The 21,704-nt window shown below is 44.3% G+C and overlaps 1 protein-coding gene and 1 long non-coding RNA gene across 3 annotated transcripts in view; one reads left to right on the forward strand and one right to left on the reverse strand.

Moving 5' to 3' along the window:
• The window catches only part of LOC113625116 (uncharacterized), a 53,804-nt gene that overhangs the window by 14,442 nt on the left and 17,658 nt on the right, over positions 1-21,704 (reverse strand). The window lies entirely within an intron of this gene.
• LOC113625115 (folate receptor alpha-like) lies at positions 15,617-20,448 on the forward strand. The gene is made up of 4 exons (XM_027115631.1): positions 15,617-15,996; positions 19,041-19,229; positions 19,409-19,544; positions 19,702-20,448. Exons 1-4 carry the CDS (start codon positions 15,835-15,837, stop codon positions 19,980-19,982), a joined length of 768 nt encoding a protein of 255 aa, XP_026971432.1. The 5' UTR covers positions 15,617-15,834; the 3' UTR covers positions 19,983-20,448.

Consider the following 21,704-nt stretch of genomic DNA (forward strand, 5'->3'; position numbering starts at 1 on the left):
TTTGCTAAGTTAAATTAAATGATGGGAATTCATTTAATGTCCAGATCATTTCCAAATATGATAAAATACTGAAATAGGAATTGCTCAACAAGTCTAAGTTTACCTAATTTTGACCTCCTATTACAGAGGAAACGGTATTTTCTTCTATTAGGAAGCATGTCCTGTGCCACGTTGAAAAACTATACTATGAAGAAATGTATGTTTCTAGAAATTATGAAATGTATTCATAAATTTGCCAATCTAAAGAATGCTGATTTAACAGTTCAGTTCACAAGTGCTTACTCTTTTTTTTTTTTTGGCCGCACCGCACAGCTTGAGGGATCACAGTTCCCAAACCAAGGACTCGACCCGGGCCAGCAGTCAAAGTGCCAGATCCTAACCACTAGACCACCAGGGAACTCCCCACACATGTGCTTACTTCTTAGTGTTCATTTGAAATTAAGGTTCCTAAAGGTTAAGAATTCTAATTAATATACATAATTAAAGCTACTAGAAATAATAAGGTAAACAACTCTGTATGCAAGGAAAGTAGGATTTTTATTTTTGGCTTAGAGAAGGTATGAGGTATGGAGATGCACTTTTGTTAAGGGAAAAGAAAGTAAATTTTTCCTAAAATAAAACTGGTTATTTCAGAATGGGAAAGAGGAAAATAAAGGATGAAGTGGTATAGAAAGTTGGGAAGAAAGAGAAAGGAACAGAGAAATTTACCTTGTGGGGTCAAGTTGGCTAAAATGGAATTGTTACTATAAGGGTTTTTTTTAAAACATAGGCTTTAGTATCAGTAGTATGCTTACGTATTTTCTTTCATCTGCTAAAAGGACAAAGTTATCTTGGAGCATTGATCTACTCCTCGTAAGAGATTACAAAAGGTTTTTCTTTACCTTTTAAGTAATCTGGCTAGGAATCAAAGATGTTGTGTTTTACCAAAATAATTTCCTCTGCTTCATGTTATCTTAATCAGGTGTTTGATTACTAAGAAAACTGAGTCTTCTGAATATTATGAGAACTCACAACTCTGGGGCCTTCTGTATTTGCCTTTTAAATCTTTTGTCACTTTGGTTAAGTAGATAATTAAGTATTTTTTCATAATGATCTGTGATGTTATTTAGTTAAGTGTCCAAAACCTTTTGATATTTTGGACAAACTTCCCCAAATCAAATTCTAAGTGAAGTCTTTTTGACCTGGGAGTAACTTTGGGATTTTCTAGAGGTCTAAGGAAAACTGGATTCATAAAACTGCTAACAAAAGATCAAGGTCAAGAATTAATTACAGGGCTTCCCTGGTGGTGCAGTGGTTGAGAGTCCACCTGCCGATGCAGGGGACACGGGTTCGTGCCCCCGTCCGGGAAGATCCCGCATGCCGCGGAGCGGCTGGGCCCATAAGCCATGGCCGCTGAGCCTGTGCGTCCGGAGCCTGTGCTCCGCAACAGGAGAGGCCACAACAGTGAGAGACCCGCGTACCGCAAAAAAAAAAAAAAAAAAAAAAAAAAGAATTAATTACATAGGGACTTCCCTGGTGGCACAGTGGTTAAGAATCCGCCTGCCAATGCAGGGGACACGGGTTCGAGCACTGCTCTGGGAAGATCCTGCGGAGCAACTAAGCCTGTGCGCCACAACTACTGAGACTGTGCTCTAGAGCCCGTGCTCCGCAACAAGAGAAGCCAACCCAATGAGAAGCCCGTGCACTGCAACGAAGAGTGGCCCCCACTCGCCACAACTAGAGAAAGCCTGCATACAGCCATGAAGACCCAATGCAGCCAAATAAATTAATTAATTAATTAAAAAAAGAATTAATTACATAGGATTGAATGAACTGCTGAGGATAATTATAATTTTTTAATGCCTTTTGCTTGAAGCACTGTTGGTTCTTTAATCTTTAGTTTTCCAGATTTAAGGAAACTTTTCCTCTTAAGCTATGACTTACAGTAATTTGGTAAAGTATATCTTTGTGAACAAAGATGAAACAATTACTTTTCCCTCCTACCTGATCCCTCCAGAATTTGGAAACTCCCATTGAGTATTCTTATTTTCATGGCCATATAGTTATTTGCATAAGGGCAACAAGAATCTGCTCTCCTTGTGACAGGACAAAATTGGAAATGTTGATTATATCACCAAGGTTTTTGACAGGAATATCATATTTGAGAGAGACATACACAGACTCAGGTATGGCCAGATGGCTTTAAGGAAATAAGTTGACTTTATAGAGTCAACAAACCCCTTGGAAAAATCACCCTCGTACCTTGCTTACAGGGTTTCAGCAGCATTATGAGATCACTTCCTGGAAGGCCCAGGAACCTCAGGATATTTTGGGAACCTCAAGAAGAGAGAGGAATTCACCCAATTCTACAGGTATTGCAGGCAAAGTCTGATGGTAAATTCTAGGCTTGGTTTCCTAGCCTCAAGAGGCATTTAAAAATTCAATCTGGAGATTCCTTATGAAAAGTTCCAGCAAGGCAGACTTAAAAGAGCCTATATGATCAATCACTATTCTTGCTGCATCTATGTAAATAATCAGGCCACGTTTAATGAGACTAGACTTATTTTGCAAACAAATTAGTCTTACTTTGATTATCTCTGATAGAAATGGGAGTGAGTATATAGAGAAAAAAATTATGTTTCAATGGAAAACTATTGTATACCTTGGAGACATCAGATTCTAGTCCTGTTAATCGTCTTTGGCATTTTGTTTTGTACCTGTCAACTGGACTGGATGCTGAATTCTTCTTGTTTCCTCCCATATCTGGCTACAACTCTCCAGACTAATGTTTCCAATTTTTCTCCCACCCTCTGCCTTGGAATCATTAAGAACAAAAACCACCCTTTCCCCAAAGCTATGCAGGCTGAAGTGGGACAACTTGATGTAAACTTCAGAGAGATCTCCACGACAGCTCATGTATGGACAATCTTCATGACTGTTGCTATGTGGGCCACTAAGAAAAATCACCAGAGACATTCAAACTGCAAACCAGGAAAATCTGTCAGATTGCCATTGTCTGCCCTCATTCCACCTGAAAATGCCTCAAGCCTGACGTCTAGAAATCTTCTTGACTGTTGCCTTCAGAACTCAGAAACTTGGATTATGATATGCTCCAGTCATGAACCTTTTTTGTTTGCTTGTTTCTTCTGTTTCCCTAGAAATGCCTCTTATTAAATACCTGATCCAAGGGAATTCCCTGACAGTCCAGTGGTTAGGACTTGGAGCATTTTTTTTTTTTTTTTTAATTTATTTTTGCTGTGTTGGGTCTTCGTTTCTGTGCGAGGGCTTTCTCTAGTTGTGGCGAGCGGGGGCCACTCTTCATCGCGGTGCGTGGGCCTCTCACTGTCACGGCCTCCCCCGTTGCGGAGCACAGGCTCCAGACGGGCAGGCTCAGTAGCCGTGGCCCACGGGCCCAGCCGCTCCGCGGCATGTGGGATCCTCCCGGACCGGGGCCCGAACCCGCGTCCCCCGCATCGGCAGGCGGACTCCCAACCACTGCGCCACCAGGGAAGCCCAGGACTTGGAGCTTTTACCACAGAGGGACTGGGTTCAACCCCTGGTCAGGGAACTAAGATCCCACAAGCGTCGAAGGCAAAAAAAGTTTAAACAATTAAATAAATAAATAAATAAATAAATAAATAAATACCTGATCCAAATACCTGCATCATGTAGGCCTAACTGGGGAACCCACCTGCATCACTGCTTCCAAAAATGGGATATAACCCTTTAACTCACCTATTCTCAGGACTAAAAGACTGGTTCGATGAGATATAGAGCAATCTCCCAACTCAGGACAGGTTCAACACTACTTACACCAGATGGCCCAAGATGTTAAAGTATTCCACAATCTTACCAAATCTTTGAACAGATTGCCAGCGCCCCCCCTCCCCCGGAGATAACTGATCTACTTTCAAGACTGGACTTTTCAAGTTTGATACAATGGCTATGGACTGAATTTCAGACTATTGCCTGTATAATTATTATCAGATTTGCTACTATAACCCTATTTAGATGTGCAATTTCTGGTTACAATGTACCCTACCCCAACTTTTAGCCAATCAGGTACCCAGCCAGTTAATGTCCTCACCATTGATTCTGATGCTTCTGCATCACAGGGAAGATTGCATTGTAAACCCTGACAGGTTGTTGGATTTTTATGTTTTTTTATAATGCAAGTGCCTGACTTAAGTTTTGATTGCCTATGTATCCACTTCAAAGATGACTATCTTTTGGGCAGGGGAAGCAAATAATTTTAAATTTCCTTCCTTCCTTCCTTTCTTTCTTTCCAAATACACCACAGAATCATGCAATGCTGCTAGCATTGGATGCAATCCTGGGCCACAAGTCTGCACACTCTTTTGCAACTGGTTCTGTGATGGCTGAACCTTTCATCTCACCTCTACTGTTTACTATGATCCCAGTGTTATCTTCAAATTAAAGAAACATTTCATCTTTTCTCTGGTAAGACTTTTGTTGTCAAATTACCGCTGCTGGATGTACTTTCTTTCTGAGCTCTGGTTTGCCTTTCTTCTTTAAGTACTTTTTTTTTTTTTGGCCATGCCACGAGGCACGTGGGATCTTAGTTCCCCTACCAGGGATGGAACCCATGCCCCCTGCACTGTAAGTGCAGAGTCTTAACCACTGGACCACCAGGGAAGTCCGCTAGTTTGCCTTTCTTGACAGTGGCCCTCACCATATCACCCATACCAGCAGGAGGAAGTCTATTCAGTTGTCCCTTGATCCCCTTCACAGAGATGATAAAAAGATTTTGGCTCCTGTGTTCAAAGACGGCTATCTAGAATAAACACATTGCTAGCCACTAGATAAAAAGCCAGGCCGCCTCCCTGCATTGAGGTTCCTTTGTTTTAGCGATGTTGGTTGAATTTGATAACTGTTTGGGCCGCTTGTTTTTTCTCTTTCCATGCTTTAAATTTCTGTCCTTATGTTTTAAATTCACCAATAAAGAGTGAGCGCGCAAAAACCTTGGTCCCCACCCTTGACCCCAATAAAAGCAGAACCCCAGGCTCACACATGCTTTCTCTCTCTCTCCCCATGACCGCTGTGTGCTCCCAGGTGCTGTGTGACTTCCAGGTGCTGTAAGTAAAAAACCTTTGTTTTTTCAAAGTTTCCCAATGGTTGTTGCTGAAGGGTGTCTTGCAATCACGACGGCCAATCCAACCACATCATTGCTTGATAGGCTGAGACCGGCACAAAACACCCCACCATATCCACAGGGCTCTCCTTTCCTCATTTCACTGTGGTCTCTGCCCAAATATCACCTCCCTTTTCCCTGCTTTAATTTTTTTCATAGCACCATCACCAACTATCTGTTTTCTCTCCCCTCCTCTCCTCCTATTAGAATGTCAGCTTCATGAGAGCAGGGATTTTGTCTGGTTCACTGTTGTAGCCCCAACACCTAGAACAGCCCAGCACATAGCAGTCACTTGATTAATCTAGAATGATTTGTTGAATAAATCCCCACTGCCACCCTGCTGGTCCGAGGCACCATCACCCCAGCCCTGGACTCCTGAAGCAGCTCCCTAACTAGTCCACCTGGCTCACCCCCATGCCCACACTCAACCCCTTCTGCAAACACCAGCCAAGGGGATATTTCAAAACTGCCAACTGAATTCACTCCCCAGCTTAAACTCTGCAATGATCAAATAATTTGATAATTCCTCCAATTGATGAGATTTTGTGGAAATAGTCACTCTTACTGGTATGAGTGCACACTGGAGGGCAATGTGATAATATTTCTCAAAGTAAATAATGTATGTACCTTTTGTCCCAACAATTCCATATCTAGGAATTTATCCTCTAAGTAGGTTCTTTTTTTTCTTCATTGTTTTATAGAATTTAAAGAAATCTGTAAATTGTGGTAAAATATACGTAACAAAAAATTTACCATTTCAGCCATTTTCATGTGTACAGTTCAGCTTCATTAAGTACATTCATATTTCTGTGAAGCAACCACTACCATCCACCTACAGAACCTTTTCATCTTCTCAAACTGGAACTCCATGCCCATTCCCCTCTCCCCAGCCTTCTGCCAACTACCATTCTACTTCCTGTCTCTATGAATTTGACTACTCCAGGTACCTCATATGAGTGGAGCCATACAGTATGTGTCCTTTTACGACTGGCTTATCTCACTTAGTATAACGTCTTCAAGTTTCTTCCATGTTGTAGCATGTGTCAGAATTTTCTTCCTTTCTAAGGGTGAATTCCATTTTTTAATTCCATTGTGTGTATAGACCACATTTTGTTTATTCATCTGTTGATGGACCCTTGGGTTGCTTCCACCTCTTGGCTATTGTGGAATAGTGCTGCCATGAAAATGAGTAAACAAATATCTATTTGAGTTCCTGCCTTCAATTCTTGAAGAAATAGAATTGCTGGATCATATGGTACTATATTTAATTTTTTAAGGAACCACCATACTGTTTTCACAGTAGCTGCACCATTTTGAATTCCCACTCCTCTACATAGATTCTTACGTACAAGGATGGATAGATATGCAAAGACACTCACTACAGCACTGACTGAAGTAGCAGAAGCCACTTAAAGTCAATAAAGTTATTTACGTTAATAGAGTCACATAGCTCTATATACACTGATAAGGAACCATCTGTAGCACATCCTGTTAAATGAACAAAGCAAAGTGCAAGGGAATTGGGGGTAACCTTACTTCTAGGGATTGTCGCCATGGTATCCTGTTGCAAGATTGGCCCATCCACTCTCCACAGTAGCCTGGTCTCCCTAGGGGCTGAGTACACCTAGATGCCGGACTCAGGGCTGACCATCTGTTCTTGGATGTGATGAAAAGGCATTCTGTTCCTGTCATAATCTTTGATCATCTGCGATAGAAAGCCTTTGAGAGCAGTCATGCATAATGTGGGCTCCAGGTCAAAGCAAAAGGTAAAAAAACAATAGCTATAGTTTTAGGTGTCACAAATCACTGTACCTTTCATCTAGGGGCTGCTGAGAACCAAGGACGTTGATTAAACACATTCAGGAGAATTGGATGAAGGTTGGTCTTGGCACTCACCAGGGACTACAGTAGAGTATTTAGCACCACTGGCAAATCAGTCAGACCTGGCCTTGGCCATGATCATAGAAGCTGGGATTGGAGGGTGTGAATTTCAAAGAAGGTATGATTCTACAGGCCCACTGGTTGAGGACACACCACCCTCTCTTTGGACCCTGTGGGTGGGGTGGGGTAGGTCTTAACACTGTTTGTAAAAGTACAGAGATGGGAATAATATGACTTTGGTTACTGGAATAATTATGGTGTGTGGGGGGGAAAGACCCCAGATCTGTGATCAGCCTCCATAGAAATATTTGCTCAGAAACATTGTCAGGATTGAGGAAGCCCTGAGGAGCCAGTATTATCTATGAAATCTTCTGTTCACTACTTCACAAGGACAAATCATAAAGTAATTGAGGCAGTGCTGATTTCTTGAATAATTCTTCAGTCCACTGTCTTAAAAGCATTGTGCAGAATATTCAAAGAGGATAAACAGAAATGTGAATTTCATAACTACTAAGATTTGTAACTGGCTGGATTTAAAGATTAGTGTGATAATCTGGTTTTCCTCAGAATCTTATTTTAGTAAGAATAACTGGGGAATTCCCTGGTGGTCCAGTGGTTAGGACTCTGCAATTCCACTGCAGGGGGCATGGGTTCAATCCCTGGGCAGGGAGCTAAGACCCCACAAGCCCCACAGTGTGGCCAAAAAAAAATAAAATAAAATAACTGCTATGTGACTGTATTAGGGTTATAAGCCAAATTATTTGAGACCCTAAAAAAGGCAGTACTATCACAGTGTTACCAGTTAGCTATTGCTGCATAACAAACCATCTCATAACTACGTGGCTTATTGTTGCAGGCCAAACTGGATGTTAAAATAAGTGGATTAAAGTATGATGAAGATATTTACATTGTGTCAAAGTCTCTTCCCACCAAATACTGATTACTCACAAAGGGAAACTAATAACTATATGCTAGAAAAACCACCTTAACCAAATGATTACTAGCATCCTGTACAACATCATGTATCCCTTGATATGATACAGTGAGAAAAGGACATTACTCCTCTGATTTTCTTGCCCAAAATACATAATCTCTACCTAACTATGAGAAAATATCAGACAAACCTAAAGTGAGGGACATTCTATAAAATAACTGACCAGTACTCTTCAAAAGTGTCAGTCATAAAAGACAAAGACAGTTTGAGGAACTGTCATAGATTGGAGGAGAATAAAGAGACAGGACAATTAAATGCAATCTGGATTCATAGATTGATTGGATCCTGGACCAGAGAAGGGACATTGGTGCAAAAACTGGAAAAGATGAAATGAAGTTTATAAATGAATTAAGAGAATTGAATCAAAGCCAACTTCCTGATTTCTTATGATTGTACGCTGGTTATATTTCAACATTTGAGGAAACTGGATGAAAAGTATACGGGAACTGTACTACTTCCGCTATTTTTCTGTAAGTCAAAAATTACTACAAAATATAAAGATTAAAAAATAAAATACGCTTAGTGGTTTAAAATAATAGCTATTTTATAATATTTCAAGATTCTGTGAGTCAGGAATTTGGGCAAGACTCAGCAGGATAATCCTTCTGTTCCACGCTGCAGTGACTGGGGTCACTTGGTGATATTCAGCTTGTGTCTGAGTTGGTCCTGAGCATCCAAAATGATTTTATTCATGTGCTTGGCATGTGGGCAAGAATTGCTGGAAGGCAGGCCTCAACTGCGGCCCCCTCCTCTCTATGTAGTCCCTGGACTTCTAAATGTGGCCTCCCCTGCAGGGTAGTCAGTCTTCTTACATGGTGTCTCTGGGATCTAAGAGCTAGTATTCCAAAATACAGGAAGTAGAAGCTGCCAGTCCCTGTCTTGGTCAATTTGGGTTGCTGTAACAGAATACCATAGATTGGGGGGCTTAAACAACCAAAATTTATTTCTCACAGTTCTTATAACAGACAAGAACAAACCTGACTACCTGTCGGATCTCTTCCTTTAGCTCAAACCCTTGTGCTCTATTGCCCATGCTTACTCAAGCTGGCTCTGCACCTTTTGTAAAGAACGTTGCCTATAGCCTGAAATATACATGATAGCCCATTCTGGAGGCTCTGACCTTTAAAGGTATAACACTTTTCCCTTCGTATAGAGATAAAAAGTTGCAGAACAGGGACTTCCCTGGTGATCCAGCGGTTAAGACTCTGGCACTCCCAATGCAGGGGGGCCAGGTTTGATCCCGGGTCAGACCCCGGCTCAAGGAACTAGATCCCACATGCCGCAACTCTAGATCCTGGGTGCCACAACAAAGATCTCACACATGGTGACGAAGATCCCACGTGCCGCAACTAAGACCCGGTGCAGCCAAATAAATATTAAAAAAAAAAAGTTGCAGAACAAAAAATAGCAATTGCCAGTTAGAACTTCACGCTTTCACTGCCAAGGGTGTGGGTTCAATCCCTGGTAGGGGAACTAACATCCTGCAAGCCACATGGTGTGGCAAAAAAATAAATAAATGAATTAACTTAGAAAAGAAAATAACCATTGCCTTGTTGCAGGTTTATAGGAACATTGTGACCAGGATTTGGACAGCTGCAAGAACTAAGGATCCCTGAACCAAGAAGTGTGCAACAACCAGCCACACCTCCTCCCCCTTTTAGTACAAAAGAAGCCTGAATTCAAATTCAGGTAAGATGGTTCTTTGGGACACTAGTCCACCATCTTAGCCTGCTGGTTTTCCATATAAAGTTCCTACTCCTTGCCCCCAAAACTCATCTCTCAATTTATTGTCCTGTCATGTGGCAAGCAGTACAAGCTTGGACTTGGTAACATTCTGAAGCCTGGGAGTCTGAGATCAGGGTGCCAGCACAGCCAGTTCTGGTGAGGACCATCTTCTGGGTTGCAGACTGCTGACTTCTTAATGTATCCAGACATGGTAGAGAGCAGAATGAGGCAAGTTCTCTCATGATTCTTATAAGGGCACTAATCCCATCTAATACTAATCACCTCCTCTAACCCTAATCACCTCCCAAAGGTCCCACCACCTAATACCATCACATGGAAGATAGACGGTTTCAACATACGAATTTTGGAGAGACACAAATATTCAGTCCATAACAGTCCCTTACAGCCTGGAGCTAGAAACTGGCAGAGTGTTACTTTCACCATATAATATTAGTCAGAGCAGTCACAGAGCCTGTCTACATTCAAGTGAAGGGGACACAGACCTCACTTCTCAATAGTCAAAGAATTTGTTCCTTTTTTTTAACCCATCACACATGGGAAAGAGATTAGATTAATCATAACCCTTGGTTCTTGGCATACGTTTTTTGGTTTTTTGGATGTGCCACGTGGCTTGTAAGATCTTAGTTCCCCAACCAGGGATTGAACCTGCACCGTTGGCAGTGAGAGTGCCAAGTCCTAACCACCGGACCACCAGGGAGTTTCTCCAGCATACTCTCATCATTGATGCAGGCATGGACTGCCTTTATATATTTATTTGTTTGTGTATTTGCTTAGCTTTTTTCAAAAAGGCAAAGGAAAGCTTATGTTTTTCCTTTTTGTGTCATTTATGATTTGTATACCTGCTTGATAATATGACTAGAAAGAACTTCTAAGCTTATCTCTGGTTGGAATGGGGTGACACGATACTCTTATTTCTAAAATATCATATTTCCCTTATTTGCATTATTTGGCAAAACTTAGCAGAACTAAAAAAATAACTGTACAGTCTAAGAGCTTTCTGGAGAGAGAGGCTCAAACTTCCCTGGCGGCCCAGTGGTTAAGACTCTGTGCTTTCACTGCAGGGCCCTGGGTTCGATCCCCGGTCAGGAAACAAAGATCCCACATGCCGCTCACGGTGCGGCCAAAAAAAAAAAAAAAGAGAGAGAGACAGGCTCTAAAGATTGTTCTAAAAAAGTAAACACAGGCTGTGGTTTCTCAGCTAAATTTCCTGTAGGTAAGGTAGGAAAATAAAACGTTTGATCTGGAGATGGTATTACAGTGAAAACGCATGGGCTTTGCAACTAAACCCACTTGGGTTGAATCCTGACTCCTCTACTTTCTGGCTGTTTGGGAATTCAGCTAGTTACCAGAGCCTCAACTTCCTCATCCTTATGTTGGGAATAATGTCAACTTTGCAGTGTGTTGTGAGGATTACAAGACACAACAGTGTAAGTAAAGCATCTATTATTCTAATTGGTATAAAGTAGTTCTCAGTATATGACTACTAGTGTGATTATGTACAGTAATGTTTAGTAGGCTACAAATAATACTTTCAAACTACTCCTAAGAGAAGGAAGACAGATAGATATATACACGTCCCTATTTAGAAACTGAAGATACGAAGACCAGGAACACACTGCAGATCACAGGCTGGTACGATGGAAGGAGGGCAGGGGACTGCTGACTGTGGTCCAGCACTCAGCACTGATGGAGCCCTGGGCAGCCAGATGGGGCAAGGTGAGCACCTCATAACCGGACACTGACCTTGTCACCTCAGACTTACCTGCAGCAGGACCATGTACTGAGAACAGACTGAAACCACAGACCCTGCCCCCCTGGAGAGGCATTCTACTAGCTGAGTAAGTGATGACAGGATTTGGAGGTTTTCCCCAAATCATAATGGGAAAAAATCAATATACATGACTAAAAAAAAAAAACAAGGGGCTTCCCTGGTGGCGCAGTGGTTAAGAATCCGCCTGGCAATGCAGGGGACACGGGTTCAGGCCCTGGTCCGGGAAGATCCCACATGCTGTGGAGCACCTAAGCCCGTGCGCCGCAACTACTGAGCCTGCGTGCGCTCTAGAGCCCGCGAGCCACAACTACTGAAGCCCGCGTGCCTAGAGCCCGTGCTCCACAACAAGAGAAGCCACCGCAATGAGAAGCCCTCGCACCGCAACAAAGAGTAGCCCCCGCTCGTCACAACTAGAGAAAGCCTGCGTGCAGCAATGAAGACCCAACGCAGCCAAAAATAATAAATAAAATAAATAAATAAACAAACAAGAGCAGTACCATTTGTCTTCCTAAGTGAGGTAGCAGTTTTACTGTCTGCAATAATGTTTGAGAAATGAAGACTGAGAATCAAGTACTTTTAGCTAGCAAAAGTGAACTTTTCCTTCTTAACTTTTTGTTATAATGGTTAATGAAACGATTTTTTGTCACAGAGAGCATTTGAATGAATTTCAGACCGTAAAAAGCACAAAGAAGTAACTTGAAGGTTATGCTATCAAATGTGACAATAATACTCTAGTGTATAAGTGTGGATAACTTGATTTCATGAGGTTTTTGTTTCTTTTGTGAAAAGCATAAATGTATAGTAAAAGTATCCAAAAATGCAAAGCATAGAACAGTATGCCATCATCTGTGCATAAAAATGGGATATGTGTGGCATAAATGCATAGAATTTCTCTGGCAGTATACCCAAGGAACTAGGACTGTTGGTAGCCTCATGTTTATACTTTTGTAAACATATGTATAGCATCCATAACTGACATGTAGCATTGTTTACATTGTTAATCATGTTATTCAAATTTACATAAATGGTATCAAATCAGATGCATCATTCTGTATCTTATTTTTCCATTCAACCTTTTGTATATTTATATAAATATACATAAATACATGTATATTTCAGTAAGGTATATGTATATTCACATGGTTCAAAAATCAAAACAGCATAGAAAGGTTTACAGAGGAAAGTCTCATCCCTAAGCCGTGCCCACTCCCCAAGCAACCACTTAAAAAAATTTTTTTTTGTACCTTTCCATAATTCTCTTTCTTTCTTTCTTCCTTTCTTTACTTTTTTTTTTGGCTGTGCTGTGCATCTTGCATGATCTCAGTTCCCCAACCAGGGAATGAACCTGGGCCATGGCAGTGAAAGCCCGGTATCCAAACCACTAGGCCACGAGGGAACTCCCTCCAAAGTTTTCTTATGCAAACACATATATTCTCCCTCCTCCTTTTTTACACAAAAGATTGCATTCTATTGTCACCTTTCTGCACCTTTCTTTTTTTTTTAAATTGAAGTATAGCTGATATACAATATTATATGTTACAGGTGTACAATATAGTGATTCACAATTTTTAAAGGTTATACTCCATTTATAGCTATTATAAAATATTGGCGATATTTCCTATGCCATACGATATATCCTTGTAGCTTATTTCACACATAAAACTTTGTACCTCTTAAGCCCCTACCCCAGTGTTGCCCCTCCCCCCTTCTCTCTCCTCACTGGTAACCACTAGCTTGTTTTCTATATCTGTTTCTTTTTTGTTATATTCACTAGTTTGTTGTATTTTTTATTCTATTTAAAAAAATTTTTTTTTTGGCTGTGCCCTGAGGTATGTGGGATGTTGGATCTTAGTTCCCCAACCAGGGACCGAACCCTTGCCCCCTGCAGTGTAAGCATGGAGTTTTAACCACTGGGCTGCCAGGGAATTCCCTGTTGTATTTTTTAGATTCCACAATAAGTGCTATCATCCAGTTATTTGTCCTTCTCTGTCTGACTTATTTCACTCAGCATAATACCCTTCAAGTCCATCCATGTTGTTACAAATGGCAAAATTTCATTCTTTTTTATGGCTGAGTTGTATTCCAGTGTGTGTGTGTGTGTGTGTGTGTGTGCATACACATCTTTTTTACCCACTCATTTGTTGATGAACACTAAGGCTGCTTCCATATCTTGGCAATTGTAAACAATGCTGCTATGAACATTGGGGTGCATGTATCTTTTTAAATTAATGTTCCTGTTTTTTTGGATATACATCCAGGAGTGGAATTGATGGGTCATATGGTAGTTCTATTTTTAGTTTTTTAAGAAATGTCCATACAATTTTCTACAGTGGCCACACCAATTTACGTTCCCACCAACAGTGTATGAGGGTTCCCTTTTCACCACATCCTCACCAACGTTTGTTATTTGTGTTCTTTTTGATGATAGCCATCCTGACAAGTGTGAGGTGGTATCTCATTGTGGTTCTGATTTGCATTTTCCTGATGATTAATGATGTTGAGCATCTTTTCGTGTGACTGTTGGCCATCTGCATGTTTTCTTTGAAAAAATATCTGTTGAGGTCTTTGCCCATTTTTAAATCAGGTTGTTTGCTGTTTTGGTGTCCAGTTGTAGGAGACGTTTATATATTTTGGGTATTAACTCCTTATCGGCCATATCATTTACAAATCTCTTCTCCCATTCAGTAGGTTGTCTCTTTTTTTTTTTTTTTTTCTGGTGGCACCACACAGCTTTCGGGATCTTAGTTCCCCAACCAGGGATGGAATCCATGTCCCCTTGCAATGGAAGCGCAAAGTCATAAACCACTGGACCGCCAGGGAATTCCCTTAGTAGGTTGTCTTGTCGTTTTGCTGATGGTTTCCTTTGCTGTGCAAAAGCTTTTAAGTATAATTAGGTCCCATTTGTTTACTTTTGCTTTTATTTCCTTTGCTTTAGGAGACAGATCCAAAAAAATACTGCTGCGATTTATGTCAGAGTGTTACGCCTATGTTTTCTTCTAGGAATTTTATGGTTTCCAGTCTTACATTTAGGTCTTTAATCCATTTTGCGTTTATTTTTGTATATAGTGTTAGAGAATGTTCTAACTTCATTCTTTTACATGTAACTGTCCAGTTTTCCCAGCACCACTTATTGAAGAGACTCTTTTCTCCATTGTATGCTCTTGGCTCCTTTGTTGTAGTTTAATTGACCGTAAGTGTACACACCTTTCTTCTTTCACTTAACAATATACTTGGAAATTTTTCCATATTTGTACATCAAGAGCTTCCTTATTCTTTTTCACCAGGTTAAATCTCATTGCGTGTACGTACCATAATTTGTTTAACTGGCCCCTAACTGAAAGACCATTAAGCTGTTTCCTAGACAAAGCCTCCAGCCTTCCTTGACAGAGCGGCTGATCAAGCAGTCAGGACGGGCTTATAAAAAAGTGTGCGGAGGTGGGGAGACACTCTACCATCCCAGGTGGACTGAAGGCAGAGGTAAGGGCAGGACAGGGAGGAAAGGCAGGAGGGGAGAGGCAAGGTGGGAGCTCCCCGGTGCCCTGGGAGGCTGGTTTCTCTCAGACTTTTCCTCTGGTGCCCCACCACCCACTACTCGGACTCAGCTTCTCCTCCACATTCCCCTTACCTCTTGGCCTTCCCCCAGGTCTAGGCCTGACTCTGCCCCGGGGAACTTCCCAAGACCCGTCTGCGGGGGTTGGAGAGGGTTGCCTCAGTGTAAGGACCTGGGGTTTATTTATTTCTCTGGGCCTGCAGTCTCACTGGCTTCCCACATAGCTCTGCCCCTACTCCCGGCTCCCCTGGCACATCGTCCAGGACCTGAAGCAAGAACTGAATGGCTCAGTGGCCTTCATCTGGCCCCGGGTCAGCTTTCCTGTCTGCCCCACCGGCAATCTCTGGGCGCCTAAACCTAGACTGCTTTGGGCTAGTGGGAATGGGCTGAGGAAGCAGCAGCAGAGCCTGTCTGGCGCCCCTCCTCTCTCTCCCCAACCCCATCAGCAGATCATGCCTTGTGGTTCCTCTTATGCAGGACCCTCTGATTGTGGGTGAAATACTGGCTGGCAAAATCCGGAAGGGGATGTCTAGAGAGGGGTGGTGGCTCCCTCCACGTCACAGAGCAAGCTAGTGTTAAAATGTCCTCAGGTGAGGGTGGATTCCTACCATCCGGCCCAGACCTCGCCAGGCCGTTCGTCGCTCGGCTCAGCTGTGCTGTGGGGTAAGCTGGGTGGGGAGGCCAGAAGATCTGCACTTGCGGGGGAGACAGGAAATCTGACCAAGAGTCTTACGGTGGCTTTCTGGCAGAAGTGTGTGGACATGGCCTGGCGGATGACACAGTTGCTGCTTCTGGCTTTGGTGGCTGCTGCACGGGGTGCCCAGCCCAGGATTTCACAGGCCAGGACAGACCTGCTCAACGTCTGCATGGATGCCAAGCACCACAAGACAAAGCCAGGCCCTGAGGACAAGCTACATGACCAGGTGAGGATGGGGTGATGTCTGGGGTAGGGGAGACGGCTGACCCCACAAAGGGGAGAAGTTAGGGAGATGGGAAGATCAGCTTTGGCAGGTGATGGAGGCGGGAGGGTGGCTGAGGTGACCCTGGTGGACCCTCTCTCAGGAGGCCACTACAATACCGGGGTGACCATTTATTTAGCACCCTCTATGGGCCAAGTGTTTTCCTCACACCTTGTCGTGAATGTGTCCAAAAGGCCTCCTTGGTAGGTGGATGCTGGTCTCTACTTATACAAATGAGGAAATCGGCCCAGAGAGGGCACAGGTACATGTGGGAGCTGAGAAGCCAGTCATTAGCAGGTGCCAGGAGAGGGACTGGTGGAACCTTTCCCAACCTTCATTATGTGCCAGCCCACGGAACTCAAAGTCAAGGTAGAACAGACAGGTCCCTCATGGTCATGATGTGACAAATAACTACAAACAGGCCAGGTCCCCACCCACATTAGGTCCTGAAGAGACAGTGACAAATCAGGTACGCTGGGAAGACTTCCAAGCAAAGGGACCATTGGCCTTGGCCTTGGAGGATGAACCAGAGTTTTCCAGGAAGACAAAGAAGGAAAAGGCAGCCTAGCAGAGGACAGCATGTACACGGGCTGGAGGGTGACAGCACAAGCGGTGGCAAGTCTAGTGTGGCCAGAGCCAAGGATATTGCTGCACACAGAGAAGGGGAGGTGAGGCCTGAGTCCCCATGTCATAGGGAAGGCTCCTGAAGCAGCTCAGACAATCTGAGCTTGAAGTTGAACTCCAGGCTCCTGAGAGATGCCGATATCTCATTCCTTCCGGTCACCCCCTCTCCTCCCTACAAGGCTTCACGCTGCTGGAGGGCTAGGGTGTTCTCAGGGGAAGACTGGCATGGACGCTTCCAGGGGCTCCAAGTGAAAAGAGGGAAGCCCAGCAGCCCATTACCTCCGAGTCATTTCCAGCTGTTCATTTGCTCTGTGTGTGTGCCTGTGTGTGTACTAAAATATCCATAACATAAAACTTGCTGTTTAAGCATTTCTAAGTGCACAGTTCCGTAGCATTAGGTAGATTCACACTGTTGTGCAAACATCACCACCATCCATCTCCAGAACTTCTTCATCCTCCCAAACTGAAAGTCCACACCCATCACTGCATTTCTAGAACTTTTAAAGTTCTTTATAGGAATTGTTTTTTTTGCCGCAGCCCGCGGCTTGTAGGATCTTAGTTCCCTGACCAGGGATCAAACCTGGGCCCTTGGCAGTGAAAGCGCACTGGACCGCCAGGGAATTCCCAGAACTTTTTAAGTTCTAAAGGTTGCTTTAAAGAACGCTAAGCAGCACTTCCTCTTTGCCAAGAAATGATGCAGACACAGACCTTGGAGGGAGTCAGGTGATTCTAATTCTGAGGGATGCAGGCTATATGGGAGTGGCTGTTTTTGCTGAGTCTCTAGCATAGGCCAGGAAGTGCTTTTCATTCTATTTAATTTAGTCAATTAATTTATTTATTGGCCGTGTAGCACAGCTTACAGGATCTTAGTTCCCCGACCAGGGATTGAACCCACGTCCTTGGCAGTGAAAGCGTGGAGTCCTAACCACCGGACCGCCAGGGAATTCCCCGCTTTTTTTTTTTTTTTTTTTTTTTTTGCGGTACCCGGGCCTCTCACTGTTGTGGCCTTTCCCGTTGTGGAGCACAGGCTCCGGACGTGCAGGCTCAGCGGCCACGGCTCACGGGCCTAGCTGCTCCGCATGTGGCATCTTCCCAGACCGGGGCACGAACCCACGTCTCCTGCATCGGCAGGCGGACTCTCAACCACTGCGCCACCAGGGAAGCCCATCCCGCTTTTCATTATATTAACTAACTCTTTTGGAGGCAGAAACCACTGACCCTGGCTGACAGGTCGGGGATGAGGTGCATGGGGTCTTGCAGGGCGACCAAGAGTTGAGCACCTAAGGAACTGCATGCACGAAGCTGGGGAGGCCTGGAAGCAGGTTCTGCGGCAGCAGCCCCGGGCGTGGGCTGGGTTATTGGAAAGGGGTTGGTTTGGATCCACCCTCAGGGATTTTCCTTAGTTTCTCCTGAGTGCCCAGACCTGTCACATCTCCCTTCTCACTTGAGCCTGGATGCTAGAGTTCATCTCAGACATTTTTAGCAACTGGCTCATGATTGCTCAGCTCTTGACTCCCAGCCTACGGCAATTTCTAAAGAGAAATCTCCACCACTTCTACCATCTTACCTGCCTTGAATTCACCTTTCTAGGATTGCGTCCCATGTTTAGTCAGGCCCATGTTCAGGCCTATGTGTGGTCATTGCCCCTCTGTGCCCCGCTGCTTTTAAGACCTACCAGGAGTCCCCTCGCCTGGGGTTCCAGACCCTGAGAGAGCCAGACTGGCCCCCTTCCCCTCCACCCCTCACCGCAACCCAGACCAGGCTCCTCCCTCTCCTCTCTGTCCTGACATAAAACCTTAACCTTACCATCCACAAGGGGTGCAGCTTACTTAAGCTCTGTAAAAATCGGAGTAATGATCTTTTACTCGATAACCGGTTATTGAGAAGATAAACTGCAAAAGCCTCAGGGACTTTGCGTCTGCTATTTTCACTGCCCCCAGTGTTCTCTGTCTCCCCCCTCCCCACCCCTAACTAAAACCATAAGCGCAAGGAGGGCAGAGATGTCATCTATTTTGTTCATTACAGTATTCGCAGCACCCAGCACAGTGCCTGCACTCAGTTCATACTGTCTCAGTGCAAAATGAGTAATCTAAGTAACCCAGAAAACATGAAAAAACTTTGTAAACTGCTGAGACATGTACAAATAATAATTGCCCCCCCAGACGACGGTTCCCCAGGTCTCCCACATCCCCTGTGTTACTTTCTGTTAAAAGTCAATACTATTATTGCCTTTACCCCACAATGAGGGCTCCTCAAGGCCAGGCTTAGAGGCAGCCTCCCCAGCAACGGTTCCTCTGGGTGACCTACCCGAGGCAGAGGAACCACATTCTGGAGGAGATGGCCATGGTGGGTCAAGGACTTAGCCCCATGTCTTCCCCTCCCAGTGCAGTCCCTGGAAGAAGAACGCCTGCTGCTCCGTCAATACCAGCCAAGAAGCCCATAAGGATATTTCCTACCTGTACAGATTCAACTGGGACCACTGTGGCAAGATGAAGCCCGCCTGCAAGCGCCACTTCATTCAGGACACCTGCCTCTACGAGTGCTCGCCTAACCTGGGGCCCTGGATCCAGGAGGTATGGGCACCATCCCCACAGACATGAACCTCAGCAGAGGGCAGGGAGGGCGTGGCCCAGGAACTCTGGACTGAGGGCGGAAGAGGCACCGCCCCCTCCCCCAGCCCTGGACCCCATCAAGGCTGTAACAGCTGAGATCCCTGGCTGACTGGAGCCCTCCCTCCCCCCGCTCCCCCCAGGTGAACCAGAGCTGGCGCAAAGAACGGTTCCTGAACGTGCCCCTCTGCAAAGAGGACTGTCAGATCTGGTGGGAAGACTGCCGCACCTCCTACACCTGCAAGACCAACTGGCACAAGGGCTGGAACTGGACCTCAGGTGAGGGACTGGGCGGGGGCGGGGGCTGGGGGGAGGGAGGGGTTTGGAGGTGGAGGGGGTGTGTGGAACGAGTATATGGAGATTTGAGGCTGTGGGGCTGGTGGAACAAGAGACGGTTCTGGACCCAGTGGCTACAGGTCTTCCATCCTCCCCACAGGGTATAACCAGTGCCCAGTGAGAGCTGCCTGCCACCGCTTTGACTTCTACTTCCCCACGCCTGCTGCTCTGTGCAATGAAATCTGGAGTCACTCCTACAAAGTCAGCAACTATGGCCGGGGCAGCGGCCGCTGCATCCAGATGTGGTTCGACCCGGCCCAGGGCAACCCCAACGAGGAGGTGGCGAGGTTCTACGCTGAGACCATGAGTGGGGCTGGGCTCCATGAGGCCTGGCCTCTGCGTTTCGGCCTGGTCCTAATGTTGCTCTGGCTGCTCAACTGAGCTCCTTTTATTTTCTGATACCTGGACATCCCTGCCCTGTTAAGAGCCACAGCTCCCAATTCGTCAGTTTCTGTTTCTTGGTGGGAACTCTTGACTGTATGAATAAAACCAGGCACCCCACACGTGTCGGTCGTGTAAGCCATTTGAGTGTGAATGGAAATGTGACTTGTGCTTCCCAGTTCCCACTGATTGAAGCTAGTTAGACTTGGTCAGTTCCCAGCTCTGATACTTGCTATGAACTTGCCAGATAACTTAACTGTTCTTCCAAGCTGGGACACAGTCATACCTTTCAATTTCATTTTTCACTACAGCTCTGGTCTAGAGCCAGGCCCAGGATTTTATCATTTGAATTGGACCCAAGCCTCCCAGGGTTAACTGTTCTGCCCTGTGCTCAGCTCTCCAATAGAAGAGAGGGGAATAGGAGTGTCCAGCATGTTCTGGCTGGCTGGCTGGGAAGAAGTGAAGGGTAGCCACAGGAGCTCTAACCCCCTAACAGATAACACCCCAAAGCGCTATCTGCCGGGCACTGTCCCAAATGCATCTTAAAGGGATAACAGACCCCAGGCCTGACTAGAGGAGCTAAGCCTGAGCTAGTCTGGCAGAGCTAGGGTTGGAACCCAAACCTAGATGCCTAGAGCAGGTCCCAAACCAATGATCTGACAGATTTTTAGGCAGTGTTCCTACATTAAGCATAATTTGTAGAAGTTGTAATAAGCTAGGTTATGTTACAGCAACATCCCTAATATCTCAGTGCCTTCACACAACTAACACTGATTTCTTGCTCAAGCTACGGTGCTTAATATGGGTTGTCAGGGGGATTCTGCTTGTCACTTAGGGGCCCAGGCTGATGGACACTCCATCTCATCACACACTTCCACGAGACAGGAATAGGGAACTTGGTGAATTCCACATAGGCTCTTAAAAACTTCCACCCATCACTTATTTCATTGGCTAAATCTAGTCATGACCATGACTAACTTCCAGGAGGCCAGGAAAAATACGGTCCTAACACATGCCTGGAAGCAGAGGGGAATCAGGATATTTGTCAACAGACTTACAGGCTGCTACAAAGACCTTATTATGTTATGGTCAGTTATATTTCTGGCATGGTCATGGTTACAAATTTAATTTTTCAGTTAGATCCTGGCAAGAAGAACCAACTCTTTGAACTTATACATAGAACTATATCAACACAAAAAGTGGAGCAATGCACTGGCCACCACCCTAGTCACTCTTGTGAACACAGCCATTCAATGTATCATTCTCTATAGAGCCAGTGACACTATTTATACATATGACTTGTTTACAGATATATTCGAATTAGTGAAATTTAAGATAAGTACCATCTCAATCCAATATACCTTATCAAAGGCCTATTTTGCTGTTTCTGAACTGTTTCTAAAAATACTGGTTAGAATCCCACTTTCTGTAGTTGTCATCCTCAACTTCTGAGGAGTCATTAGCTTGAGGATGTATTAATAATTTTCCAAATTAAGATTTCCTAAAGCAGCAGTACTGGCATAAAAATAGACATAGAGATTAATGAAACAGAATTGAGAGTCCAGAAATAAACCCTTATATTTATAGTTGATCGATTTTTGACAAAGGTGCTAAGGCAATTCATTGGGATAAAGGATAATCGGTTCAATAAATGTGCTGGTACAATTGATTATCCACATACAAAAAGATGAATTTAGACCTTCAACTCATAACATAAACAAA

Source organism: Aethalodelphis obliquidens, unplaced genomic scaffold (assembly GCF_003676395.1).
Source record: "Aethalodelphis obliquidens isolate GAN/ISIS:26980383/991018 unplaced genomic scaffold, ASM367639v1 scaffold14, whole genome shotgun sequence".
Lineage (NCBI taxonomy): Eukaryota > Metazoa > Chordata > Mammalia > Artiodactyla > Delphinidae > Aethalodelphis > Aethalodelphis obliquidens.